Source organism: Arachis hypogaea, chromosome 15 (genome assembly GCF_003086295.3).
Source record: "Arachis hypogaea cultivar Tifrunner chromosome 15, arahy.Tifrunner.gnm2.J5K5, whole genome shotgun sequence".
Lineage (NCBI taxonomy): Eukaryota > Viridiplantae > Streptophyta > Magnoliopsida > Fabales > Fabaceae > Arachis > Arachis hypogaea.
Genome location: NC_092050.1, coordinates 158,136,458 through 158,150,312, shown reverse-complemented (window position 1 = coordinate 158,150,312; position 13,855 = coordinate 158,136,458). Strand labels below are relative to the sequence as shown.

Here is a 13,855-nt window from a genome sequence, read left to right as displayed (position 1 = left end):
AACAAATGTAATGTTAATTTTCAATATTTGTTGTTGTGTTTTTTTTAATACAAAATATGAAAATGTTAAATCTACTTACTATTAAAAAGAATGTTAGAAAAATAGTACAAGTTATTATTTTTTACCAACAATAATTAAAAATGCAAACTAAAAATATATTATTAGATTATTCTAAAAATATTAGCTAAAAATAATAAATAAGGTTGGTCCTAAACAAATTTTTCATCCTTAATTGATAACATAATACATTGGTACTTGCTGTTTCAATATATTGAGGCCTGAAATCATTATACTAAAAGATTGGACATGTTAGCTATTTTGTACTTAGTGATGATTATTGTCGAAAAAAAACCAGATTTATTTTGTAAAGTTTCATTTGTTTCCAAGTGTAACAATGGGATCGGAGTTAGAGCCATTCTACTTTGTTTCACGTTAGCCAAAATTGATGGTGGGGCTGTTGAAGAAAAAGTATAGTATAAACAATAAATAATGTAGAGAGTAGGATCTTCTTTTTGTACCATTGACAACAACTGAAGCAAAGGTCTTCTTCATAGACAGTGACCACTGATCACACACAACCCTTCTTCACAAAGCTATGCCCACCTTTCATTCACTTTTCATCCTCTCAAATAATAATAATCTTCATCATTATATAAATTATTTTATTGTTCCTTGAGTTCTCATTATTGTTCTTAATATATAACTCGTCCATGCTAAACACCATGTATATCCCATAAGCCGCAATTGGCTTAGGGTAAACATTCAGGTGCAGTCGACTTCACATTCTTAAACATGCAAATGTAACTGGTAAAATAAAAAATCAAATTAACATAAATAAAATATTAACTATTAAGGTACCATTGATTTAACAATGTGATATCATATATTATTATTAAATAAAAATAATGAAATTCTAGTAACACGTTTTTAACATGTATGTATTTTCTGCTTTTCTTTTCTTTCTATTTTTTTTTTCAAGCAATTTGCGAAGCGCATGCAATGGAAATAATTGATGGATAGAAATATAGTACCTTGTTCATTTGTGGATGTGATAATTCATGGTAGTTTAGCTATATTTTGACCCTTGTTTCCTCCCTCGAAATTCTCTTGCCCCCTCAGTTTTTATCTCTCTGCTTTCATATAATCCTTTTTCCAACCAAAATAAGAAATTAAGAATCTCTTACCCTCTCTCTCTATCTGTTCTTTCTTCCTTTCTTTCTCATTTCTCTTAGGACTTTTTTTTAGCATCGGCAGCAACATGGTACGATTTTTTCAATGTTTCTATCTCCCTCTATCTTAATCAATATAGCTCTTCATTGTATTCTCAAGCTCATGCATTTAAAAGAATGTGCAATATAATAATAATAATAGTGTTAATGGTCAAATTAAACCTAAAGGATGAATTATTTTTTAAATTTGTTCCTAAAAAATTTTATTAATCAAATTAGTTCTTTAAGTATTACAAATTAATTATTTGTGTCGTTCTAACATGTCTAATTGGACGTTAGATGTTATGTATGTTGTCTGTTAATATTCTTTATCATTAATCAATGAAGTAACTAAAAGATGTTAGTTTATAATTTTTGAAGGACTAATTTGATAAGCAAAATCCTTCACGAACAAATTTGAAGAACGAGTTATTTTTTAAAAATTTAATTTTGACATATTGTGAGTGTAAAACCCATTTTACACCTGTACACAATCACATAACGCCACGTTCGGGTGAATAATCATCCAAAAAATGATTGTGATTGCATAACTATGTAGACTTAATTTTGTTTCATGAAATGACGTGTAGGCGAACGCGGCGTCAGGAATGGCAGTTAGCGATGAATGTAAATTGAAATTCTTGGAGTTGAAAGCAAAGAGGAATTCCCGTTTCATTGTATTCAAGATTGTGGATCAAGCAGTGGTGGTGGACTCCATTGGAGGCCCACAAAATACTTACGATGATTTCACGAAGGCTCTGCCTCCAAATGAGTGTCGTTATGCTGTCTTTGATTTTGATTTCACCACTCATGAGAATTGCCAAAGAAGCAAGATTTTCTTCATTGCCTGGTAATTAATTATAGTTCCACAAACTATTACTTATATCACAAGGTAACAAAAACTTGCCACTAAATAAATGACCATCATACTCGAATTCAAGGTATAATCACTACAATCTTAGTCATGATCTTGTACCATGGGACTCATAAGTCATAAGTTCAAATCTAAGATCAATGGTTTAAATTAGGGTATATTCTTTAAATATCATTAATTCATATATAAAGAACAGAAATAATTTGAAAACACACAAAAAAATTATCTATCAAATTAACCATAATATATTTATATATAAATATATGTTGTTTAATATATTTTTAATATAAATTTCATATTTTAATTTATATATTATACGAATAACTGATTTGATGATTGAATTTTGTATATAATCTAAGTAATATGGTTGAATATATAAAGAATGTTTGATCCAAAATGAATATTATTTATTGAAGGATAAAATAATAAACATTAATAGTTTGATGATTATTTAAAGGTAGAAATTTGGGTAGTGCTAGGGAGACAAAAAAAAAAAACAGACAGAATTTGCCTTATTTAGTATTTATTAATTGTCGCAACAATTAATGAATGCTAAATAAGACAAGTTATGGCTGTTTTTGGTTGATTTTCTTTGGCTATCAAACATTTTCGTAGAAATTTACATGCAGTTATTTTCATGTGAAGTTGCTAGTTGAAAATTCTTAGATACAATTTAGTCGACGATGTCAAATCATTTAACGATTTTTAACTAACAACTTCACATAAAAATAATTGTACGTCACCTTATTCGAAACACAAGAATTTCACCTAGAATTGCATTCAATTTAATTATAGTATCAATAAGTTTGATTTATACATGGCAAACAACCCAAATAAGAAAATATTTGGTACAAGATAGAACTCTAGGAAAGAGCATATACATATAGCTAGAAATGGAAATGTGAGGGTGATGTCTTTAACTTTGTTTTATGTTTCTAAACTAATGTGTAGGTCTCCAGATTCAGCAAAGGTGAGACAAAAAATGGTGTATGCGAGCTCCAAAGACAGGTTCAAGAGAGAACTTGATGGTATTCAGGTTGAGTTGCAAGTAACAGATCCTAGTGAAATGAGCATGGACATCATAAAAGCTAGGGCATACTAATTAATGAGCTAGCTAAATATATAACTATAACATTGTTCTTCAATTTTCTTTCTTTGATGCTTTCATTTTCTTTGTTCCTTTGGATGAAAAGTTCAGAACTTTAGTTCAATGTATTATAGGTTCGTTTATTGTATATAGTAACAGTGCACTCTACTTTTATTTACCATTTACAAACTTGAAATTATGTGTAATAGATCTGTCATTGTTGATAGATATTATTGTAATTGAATGGTTAGTTTTTATTTTAATATATTGTCATGTATGATAATCAAGGAATGCACCTTACTAAAGAAAATTGGAAGGACTAATCTTACTTAACGATGATAATCTAAGATTAGTAGGGCATACAAATTTAATCTAGAAAATTCTATGGTACTTGTAAAATTTATGTCTAATGTGTCTAAAAAGTGAGGGATAAAAAAGTGATGAATCTCATTATTTATTTTTGTGTCAAATTAAATAGTTAAAAAATTAAACATGTGAGAACGTATTTTTAATATATTAATTAGTCAATTATAAAAAGTAAATGCTTATACCTAAATATGGTTGAAAGTCATCGTTTAATGAATGAATACTATAGCAACTTATTAACTGATTGAATTGTTACAGTATTTTTAATATTAGTTTTAATTTTATTTTTATTTTGAGTCTTACAAGATGACATATAAATATTTGTAAGATTATATATTATAAATAATTTTATTAATTTTTTATTAAAATAATATTATATCTCTAAGGTGATACCAAATTTATTTTATCAATTAATTTTAATATAAATTTTAATTTTAAATTAATTCACTTCTTTAAAATGTTAAAAATGATATTATAAAAATATTTTATTGGAAATACTCTTAGATTTGGATTAAGACTTCCACAACATAAAAGTTGATTATTCACATGATCAAAAAATTGGAAAATACAATACAATTTACATTCTCATGCATGGCACCATTTCAATAATTTGTTATCACAATTATTTTTATCTCTATAAGAAAATAGACCCACCATTCAAAACTATCTGTAGTTTACCATTATTAAAGAAAGTAACAAGAACTACAATAATGACATTGTGGTAACTTATTAGACTTAATTAGATAACTACTTAAAAAAAAGCACATTAAGATTTTATTCCTTTCCAACATAAACATAAGTAAATAACGAAACTACATGACAAACAAATGAAAATTCAGAAGTAGCACTGTAATTTGTACCACATGTTATCAAAGAAATGAAAATAGACAAATCTCCATGATTTATAAATGTAGAAAAGAACAATTATTCCCCCAAATCCCATGATGGATCTAAAACCCATAATCACAAAGAACCAATTTATTTCAATCCCATTGTTCTCTCTTCTATTGTCACTAATACCAGGAACCTTCTCATTCAAACTGCAGTTGACTGTTAAAGATAAAATTATTACCAATAAAACTTGATATTTTAAAAGTTTGAAGACATGCAAGTTTAGCACTGTGAAAGAAAGGAGAGCTTGCATGCTTCTAAAACCTTTCAAGCATCAAATTTTGTTGGAAGCATTGATCATGCTGCTTGCAACTAACACATATATTAGAATATAAGTTTGTATTGTAAATTATGTTTTGAGTGTGAATGTGATGAGCAACTTCCTTAAACTTTCACCTATTTATAGTGCCACCCACACACACATGTGATGAGTAATTTTTTTTCCTTCAGATTTTTCTTTCTTTCTCTTAAACTTTATTATTCATTCACCGTTTTTGTTGACTAAAGAAAAGAAACGTTTTTTTAAAAATAAGGAAACTTATTACACATACTATTAAGAACGTCCTTTCCAAAGTATATGCCACATAATTTAATAGTAAAAATTCGGGTGCAGTTAACTTCATCTGAAGTTAATAATTAATAGTCGTTAGACGATTATAATTTAGTCAAATTTGTCAAATTATTTAACGATTTTCAATTATCAACTTAACATGAAATTGTCTGTACCTAAATTTTCACTTAATTTAATATAAAAACGGAAATTAAAATTTATTTCATGTGTCTACATATATGGCTTGTTTGGGTGAGTTTTTAAGAAAATATCTTTTTTCGAGTTATCTTTTTTTAAAAGATCTTATAGAAAAGTAAAAGTAAGTTTATGTTTGGATATCTCATGTAAAAAAGTCTTTTTATCTATCAATTATGTTTGGGTATAACAATATAAAAGTACTTTTTTGTTTATTTATTACATGAAAAATATCTTTTTTTATTTTACTAGTACTTTTATTTTTACTACTAGAAATTTGCCAAACACATTAAAAAATAAAAAAAGATTTTTAACAAAATAATGACGTCCAAACATGTACATAAACTACAAAAAGTAATTTATAAGTGATAAAACAAATACCATAGACGGATTATTATTGTTTAAAAAATAAACGTCTTAACTTTATTTTTTCTCAAATTTAATATAATGAAAATTTATTTAGTAAAAGTTTATAAAATCTTATATATTACGTTAGCACGGTATGTTATATTTAAGTCTTCGTTGAGTTACTCGCAGTGACGTTGAAGGTTAAGTGAAGTAGTAATATTATGAAAGTCAAGTCAAGCCAATAAAAACAAGAATAATTATTCAAGTTTGAATGTTTGAATGTTGAAGTTTCTTACCTATTTCTTAATTTTCAAGAGTTTGATACTCTCTTTATTTCCTTCAGTAACATTTCTACCACATATACATAGTCTTTCACTTAATTACTAATCAATTATACAAAGGAAAACATGGAAGAAAATAAAAATGGTTTAATTACCCATTACACACGACTCCTAAAGTCTTCCAACCAACACGTAATTGAGTAAAATTTTCAAGAAGTGATATTGAAAGTTAAGCTAATAATAAAAGCAAAAGTACGTACGTCCATTATGGGATACAATTATACACTCTCGAACACGCAATTTTGCAATTTTGAGGTTTAATTTCTTCGGTCTTTTTTTTTCTAAAGAGAGATTAATTAAAAAAAAAAATATTCAGTAGTTAATAGTTACTTTTAAATTTTAAAAGATATTTTGTTAAATATAATTGTGATTTTTTGTGTTTATTAAAAATTATTTTTAATTTAATACTCGTTCAAAAAGCATATCCATGATGATGAATAATAGATTGGTTATGTTACACTGCGTTTGGTTAGTGTGTCTGTCTGAGCAAGACATAGACACGGTAGAACGTGTCTGGTGTTTGGTTAGTGAGACACAAAAATTGGAGATACACGCATACCCATAAGCATACACAGTATACATGTTTTTAGTGTCTCAATAAAATGGTGAGACACGGAACAAAAGCCTTGGACACAGATCTAAAATTTTATTTTTGGACCATTTTATCCTCATCAATTTTTTAAAATTCCAAATATCTCCTTCTCTATTTACAAACCCTAATAAGTTCTCAGCCCTTGTCATTTGTTTTCTGAAGCATCGTGGATTCTCCATTGTATGTATGCGCTGGTCGATTTTGTGAAACTTGTTGTTATTCTATGAAAATCTCCTTCTCCTTTTCATAAACCCTAACTAGTTCTAATCTCTTCTCCTCTGTTTTCTTGCTTTTGCAGCTTTGTAAATCTTCTTCACTTGTGTGTGTTGTTCGATGTGCTGAAGCTTTCTATTGTTCTATCACAAGATTTCTCCTTCATCTGTGCTAGAAAACTCAGCTCAAGGTTTGAAATAATCGTAATCTTCTTGTTTGTTTGTATGTTGTATTTGTATGTTGCTGTATTGGATATCCAATTTTTTTTTGAACACTTATGTGTTGGGTAATCTTCTATTTTGGATATGTATTTTTAATGGGGTTTAGTTGAAGTATTATGTCATAGTATTATGGTTCAATTTGAATCAGTTTGATGTTTCAAAATTATGAATTTGAGTCCATGTGAGAGCTTCTTGTACTTAGTCCCAATTGTATACTTGTTATCATAACGGAGCATTGTGTATCTCCACTTGATGACTTATTATTTAATTAGATCCCAATAATTTATTTGTTGTTTTGTTCATGGAATCTGAGCCCGCTGGTTGATTGCTTAGTTTTGATATTTATTAGTATATTTTTACCTTGAATTTTATTTCCGATTTATAGTCCAGAGAAAATTAGCAACTGTAATAAATTAAGAGTTCTCCATTTATGTATCAAAAACTGTTAGCTTGCTAATATGAGTAAGTGATTATCTAATGGGTGTTTTCTCTACTTGTAGTTTAGTTAAAATCATAAAGAAAAGTTTACTCTTGAGTGTTGTGAAACTGGGTTTTAGAATTTATTTTATTTTTATGCATTTATTTTTTATTGTTTCTTAGGAAGTGATGATGGATCGTTCTGAACAAATTAAGCTATGTGTTGGATATTACTGGATCATGAGAATGCAATCTGACACGATGATGTTGTTTCTTTTAGTTACTTTGTATATGTATATTAGGAATAGAAGGAGGGGTCATTCTTCAATTGGGCGAAGAGTGAACACATTGCCATTAAGGCGAGATGCATTAGATAGCATCATTGGGGCGGGTGGCGATAGAAACTGCATATGGGAGTTAAGAATGAGTTTGAATGCATTTGCTAATTTGTGTGAATTGCTACAAGTTCAAGGTGGGTTAGATGATGATGGTCATGTTGGCATAGGGGAGCAAGTAGCAACTTTCTTGATTATATTAGCTCATCATACCAAAAATCGCAGTGTACAAGTTAGGTTTTATAGGTCTGGTGAAACTGTATCTAGGTATTTTCATAAGGTGTTAGGTTCAGTTTTGCGTGTCCAAAGTGTGTTATTTGCAAAGGCAGACCCTGTACCAGAGGATTCTATAGATCCCAGATGGAAATGGTTTAAGGTAAGGTGTTGCATAAACTTTAAATTTGTCTTGGTCAACTTTATTTGTATGTAATAACTATTTTGTTTTGTCCATTTGATAGGGTTGTCTAGGAGCATTAGATGGAACTTACATAGATGTCACAGTCCCCAAGAGTGATAAATCTAGGTATCGGACAAGGAAATCTAGAATATCCACCAACGTCTTAGGAGTTTGCAATCGGAACATGAATTTCGTCTATGTCCTTAGCGGTCGGGAAGGATCGGCATCTGATTCAAGGGTACTTAGAGATGCCATTACTCGACGTAATGGCTTGAAAATACCTGTTGGTATGTTTAAATTAATCTCTTCATAAGTGCATTAGCTATCTATTAAAGAATTACGATATACCCCTTATAATTTTTTCATCCTTCCATTTTAGGGTCTTATTATTTAGTGGACGCTGGCTATACCAATGGTAGAGGATTTTTATCTCCTTATAGAAATGTCCGGTATCATATCAATGAGTGGGCTCAAGGCCACCGTGCACCACAAAATCGTCTAGAGTTATTTAATAAGAAGCATTCATCAGCTAGGAACGTGATTGAGCGGTGCTTTGGGCTGCTTAAGAAGAGATGGGCAATTCTACGAAGCCCCTCATTCTATCCAATTAGAATCCAAAGCCACATTATTATTGCGTGTTGTTTGTTACAAAATTTTATTCGTATGAACATGGATGTTGATCCCGAAGAAGATGCAACTCTTTTACCGGAGCATATACCCGTTGGAGATGACACTGTTGTTGATGAAGCCGACGTAATTGATGCTGTGGAAAGTAGTCATGAGTGGACTCAATGGCGTGAGGACTTAGCAACTGAGATGTGGGAAATATGGAGAGGAGAACATGGAGCATAGAGTTTCAAATTTTTCTTAGTTTTATCATATCTGCTTTGTTTCTCTTGAAATTATTTGAGTTTTTTTAAGGCGTAATGTATTTGCATAATAGGATTAATTACTTGTGTTCTAATTTGGTTGAAATTGTTGAATTATGTTGATATTCTACTAGTGATTATTTAAATTCTGTTGCAATTGTTAATTTATTGTAGTGTTACTTTGTTACAAATCTGCTAGCCAGTATTGATTTGCTAAAATTCTGCTAGTAACTTGATATTTATTGTGTAGTTGCTGTTATTGTAAGTCTGTTGCAATGCTGATAAAGATTCTGCTGTAACTCATTTATAATTCCGATAGTAACTCCGTTGGTCTGGTGTCTTTTTCCTTTATTGTGCAACTACATTATCCAGCATCAATGGCTTCCATACCACGTCAGTGGACTGAACAGGAAACTGAACAATTTGTGGTCTTCATGGAGGAATTGGTTGTTGAAGGCAAGAGGGCAGATGCCGGTCAATTTAAACCCGGAGCATTTCAAAAGCTGGCAGATAAGATGAATGAGAAGTTTCCTGGATGTGGCCTCACTGTGAAGCACATCAGAAATAAACACAAGCGACTAAAAGAAAAATATATGTATGTGGCTGAGATGTTGGGTTGTAGCGGCTTTGGATGGAATTCGGAAAAAATGTGTGTTGAAGTCGATAGCAAGCAAGTATTGGAAGCTTGGGGAAAGGTATGTTTTTCGTTTTAAATCACTCCTCTTGCAAGATCTTTAAACTTACAAATCTGAATTTCATTTTTTCTATGTTTATTAATATCGACCTTGGTTTATGGTATAGGGTCGCAACGTCACACTCTACACTCCTGGCAAGCCGTTTCCCTTGTTTGAACGTCTTGGCAATATTTTTGGTAAGGATAGAGCTACCGGTGTTGAAGCATGCAGTGGCAAAGATGCTGAAGAAGATGTTACTCCGGGATCTACATTTGCTGCGGCCACAGCTGGTGGTTTGGGATTAGGCAGCGATGATATTGACATGGAGGATTTAGGGGCTGCTGAGAGTGAATTACCCAACACCTTCTCGACTTCTTTTGCTTCATCAAGTGAGAGAAATCAAGGACGTCAATCTGCAACTAAGAAAACCAATGATGCTGCAATCCTATCAAACTTGGCTGAAACTTTTAAGTCCGCAGTAGAAGATCAAGGAAAGCATGTGCAAGTACTAGCAAATGCAATGAGTGGGGTAAATGACCAAGTGAACCTGGGCAGAACTTTAAAGAGTCTTGGCTTTGATACAATGGAGATTGTGCAAGTTGCAAAGAAATTTGTGCAGAATCCGGAATTGAAGGCAACCTTTTGGAGTTTGGACGAGGAAAAGGCAGCATTCATACGAGATATAATGAAAAACTTTTAGCTATTATTAGTGTTGTTTGTTTAATTAGTTGTTATCTTATTAAGGTCTATTGCTAAATACTGTGGGTATTTTGCTATAATTGAAGAGGGTTTAGGTAATTGTTGTATTATTAAAGTGCAATAGCTATATATGCACCTAATTTATGCATGAACTGACTTTTATTTGTAATCTGCAACAATATGTGTTGATATTTTGGTTTATGCAACTAAGTTATGCCTTACGTGTTTATTAATTATATTATGCAAAGTTACATTTTATACTGTGCAATTATGCATTATTGCAATCAAAATCTGTAATTCTGTTGTCGAGGTTCAAATGTATTGTGTAATTTTGTCCTTAAAGTTATTTACTTCTGCATATTTAAAATTAATTTCTGCATTCTGTTTGTTGATTTTCTGCACTTAGGTACAGATGAATTATAATTGTGCAGCTTACTTTTGCACAACAAAGTTGTGCACTTCTGCAAAATTTGATTCAATTTTTAGGTACAGTAAAATACTGCACTTCCTGTATTGCTTTCATACACTTGGTTTACAGCTTGAGTTTCAAATTCTCCAGTTACATATTAGTGCAAAGCAAACAACATATACTTCAAATACTCATTGCTGAAAGCAAACAACAGGCCAAATTAAATTTCAAAGAAACCACCTTTCATTCAATTTTCAATTCATACAATTTTCAATCATACAATTGTCTTGAATACTAAAACAATACCAATGGAACTCTTATGCTATTGTTTCTCAGGTGTTCATTGTACAAATACAGTGCCACATAATTGAAAAAAAATTACAACTTTTAAAGGTAATTTTTGTTCCAAAGTTGCAGTTGTCTCAAGCCGTTCAACATTTGATCCATGACCAACTTATGTTTGTGCATAGCAACCAATTATTTGCTAAATACTATGCCAAAGCCAACCATTTCTACTGCTAATCATAACTGCCTGATCCTTTGATAGCAGGCACAAACCCTTCCTGCAAAAAGAAATTCAATAAACACATTCAAAATTTGAAATAAGAGACAGCTTAAGCTAAATGCATTACCACGAAAAAGCATATAGCTCAACACCAATTTCTATTCTCAAAGTATTAGCATGAATTCACCGGTAAATGGATGGATTATAAATATGGATTTCATCAACATTTCTAACCATACTAATAAATAAAAAGCATCAACAACATGAAGCCTAATATCAATATATAGTGCATCTTTCAAGATGTCACCTACACACTTCAATCTACTCAGCATTACAAGCTAAATTCTTAAATATATTTAGATCAAAATTATAAAATGGATATTTGTAATTGCAAAGCATTAAGAATAGCAATACTGAGTATTGATGCAAATCAGGCCAACAACTGTAGTTGATTGCTCTTCGCCATATGAAAACAAGAAAAATAACAACACAAACAAGTGGACAGATGTTGAAACCATCAATCGGTTGAACACAGTACACCACAAGCAAAGCAAACCCTAACTTTCATGTCTGGTTGTTTCACCAAGATAAACGAATTTATGAATAACTTGTACATGCTGTGGTTCAAGTGTTATTTCTGCATTGATTACATTGCAGCAGAAAACAAAAGGGGAAAAGAAGAACAACAAGAAGAAATATTCCATCCTATGAAGCACTTACCAAGTTAAGCCCAACGAACAATCATCACAACAATTGATCACCATAAAATTCTAAATATATCAAAAGTATCGACTAAAGTATCCACTAATTTGTAAAGTTTGATAAGTAAATTTTTTCAATTACTACTATTTTAAGCACCGTATTCCCAAAATTGCAGCAGCTAGATATTTCAAGCACCGTATTCCCAAAATGCAGTAAACCTTAAACCCTAAATTGCAAACTCCTAACTCTTAAAAATATAGTATAAGCTGAATATTATGAAGGGGTATGGTACATACCTGCCAAACGCGGAGGAGATGGCTTCTTCTTCGACGGTAATTCAACACACAGGCTTTTCATCAATGAGCCGCCTTCCTCTTTCCCTCTCGTAAACGGAACCTATCAAACACACTCGCAACAATTAAGACCAACAATGAAGAAGAAGAAGAAGAAGAGAAGAAGACCGCGAACCAGGGGATCGCACACGAGGGAAGAGCACCGCGAAGAAGGAGATCGCACAAGAGGGAGATTTCTGGGGGCTTGAGGTTTGAGGGAGAAAGTATCACCGCGAAGAAGGAGATCTCACAAGAGGGAGATTTCTGGGGGCTTGAGGTTAGAGGGACAAACCCTGGAATCAATTTGGGCCTCTGCCTCTCTGGCTTTTTTTTTTAAATTACTGAATTTTTAATTAAAAATAGGAGGGCAAAATAGTCATTCTAATTATATAGTGTTCTTGTGTTCTATTAACCAAACATAAAATTAGACACTACACTAATGTCATGTTCATTATATCCAAACATCATACATAAACACAAATATCTAATGTCTATGTCTCAACTGTCTATGTCTTAGTGTCTATGTCTTAGTACATACACAAACCAAACGGAGCCTTAGCTAGGCAAGACTTTCAATCAATTTGAACAAGGTTCAGTCTAAGTAGTACTGAGTTTAAAATAAGATGTTTGTGCATTTTTTAAATATTTATTTAAATATTATAATAAAAATTTAAATTAATTAATTGAATAAATTGTTTGTTAAAAAAAAAAGGATTATGTTATGTGTATACTAAAGTTAGCTACTAAAGTCAGTTATCAGTATAAAATATATATTAAACCACACATGTATTTATACACAAATATATTAGTGACTGATTTTAGTGTACAAATAATATTTTTGATAAAAAAAAAGTGTGTGTGTTTAAATTAAAGTTTATGAAAATTTGTATCAAATTGATTTTACAAAATCATTTAATAAAATTGAATTGGTGCTAACGTGATTTATGTTAAATAAATTTATATCAAAGTAGATTATAGTAAAATGAATATTATTTATATTGCATTATTCAATGTTTAGTAATTTTATATCAAAGGACTTGATAGGCGATTTTGCTTTTAGATCTACTCCCGCCATTAAACAAAATCTTTGGGATTGTCATCCAGCTAGGGGTGGCAATGGAGCGGGTATGGATGGGTTTTTGTCATACCCGACCCGTCCTACAATAATCCATATTAAACTCGTTCCGCTTCTACCTGCGAGTAGTAAAAAGTTAAATCCTAACCTGCTCCGTCCCTATAATTATTAAAATACAACAAATAAAATTAAATTTTAAAATTTGTATAGCAATCATTACATACATAACATAAATTAAACTAAAAATTTAAATATGATACAATATTATTAATTTTATTAATTATTTTTTATACATTATATATTAAAAGTATATATATATATATATACCAGTACGGATAGGGGCAGATTTAACCTAAAGCCGACCCGTCCTGTCCCGCCCAAGAACTCGCCCCGTTAAAAACCCTCTTCGGTGCGGGAACGCGAATAATTACCCGCCCCGAGTGGATAAAGATAAAGTGAGTACTCACAAGTTCGGGTAGTGTTGCCACCCCTGTATCAGCAACCACCATGAGCGTCAGCCACTGCTGATTTCTTGGATGATCCGCGAACCATCAC

The 13,855-nt window shown here is 31.1% G+C and overlaps 2 protein-coding genes across 2 annotated transcripts; both read left to right on the top strand.

The window, feature by feature from the left end:
• Nucleotides 1-1,061: 1,061 nt before the first annotated feature.
• On the top strand, nucleotides 1,062-3,432 carry LOC112747291 (actin-depolymerizing factor 12-like). The gene is made up of 3 exons (XM_025795243.3): nucleotides 1,062-1,261; nucleotides 1,799-2,058; nucleotides 3,034-3,432. The coding sequence occupies exons 1-3, from the start codon at nucleotides 1,259-1,261 to the stop codon at nucleotides 3,182-3,184; spliced, it is 414 nt and encodes a 137-aa protein (XP_025651028.1). The 5' UTR covers nucleotides 1,062-1,258; the 3' UTR covers nucleotides 3,185-3,432.
• A 4,063-nt stretch (nucleotides 3,433-7,495) lies between these two features.
• Nucleotides 7,496-8,887, top strand: LOC112749426 (uncharacterized). Its single transcript, XM_029293041.1, has 3 exons — nucleotides 7,496-8,014; nucleotides 8,097-8,322; nucleotides 8,415-8,887. The coding sequence occupies exons 1-3, from the start codon at nucleotides 7,496-7,498 to the stop codon at nucleotides 8,885-8,887; spliced, it is 1,218 nt and encodes a 405-aa protein (XP_029148874.1).
• The last annotated feature ends 4,968 nt before the right edge of the window (nucleotides 8,888-13,855 follow it).

Bases quoted from the DNA above. Each gene is read 5' to 3' on its own strand.
- LOC112749426 (XM_029293041.1), top strand. From the start codon at position 7,496: ATGGATCGTTCTGAACAAATTAAGCTATGTGTTGGATATTACTGGATC. The intron at 8,015-8,096 runs GTAAGGTGTTGC...TCCATTTGATAG, and splicing joins CCAGATGGAAATGGTTTAAG to GGTTGTCTAGGAGCATTAGA. The intron at 8,323-8,414 runs GTATGTTTAAAT...CTTCCATTTTAG, and splicing joins TGGCTTGAAAATACCTGTTG to GGTCTTATTATTTAGTGGAC.
- LOC112747291 (XM_025795243.3), top strand. The intron at 2,059-3,033 runs GTAATTAATTAT...ACTAATGTGTAG, and splicing joins AAGATTTTCTTCATTGCCTG to GTCTCCAGATTCAGCAAAGG.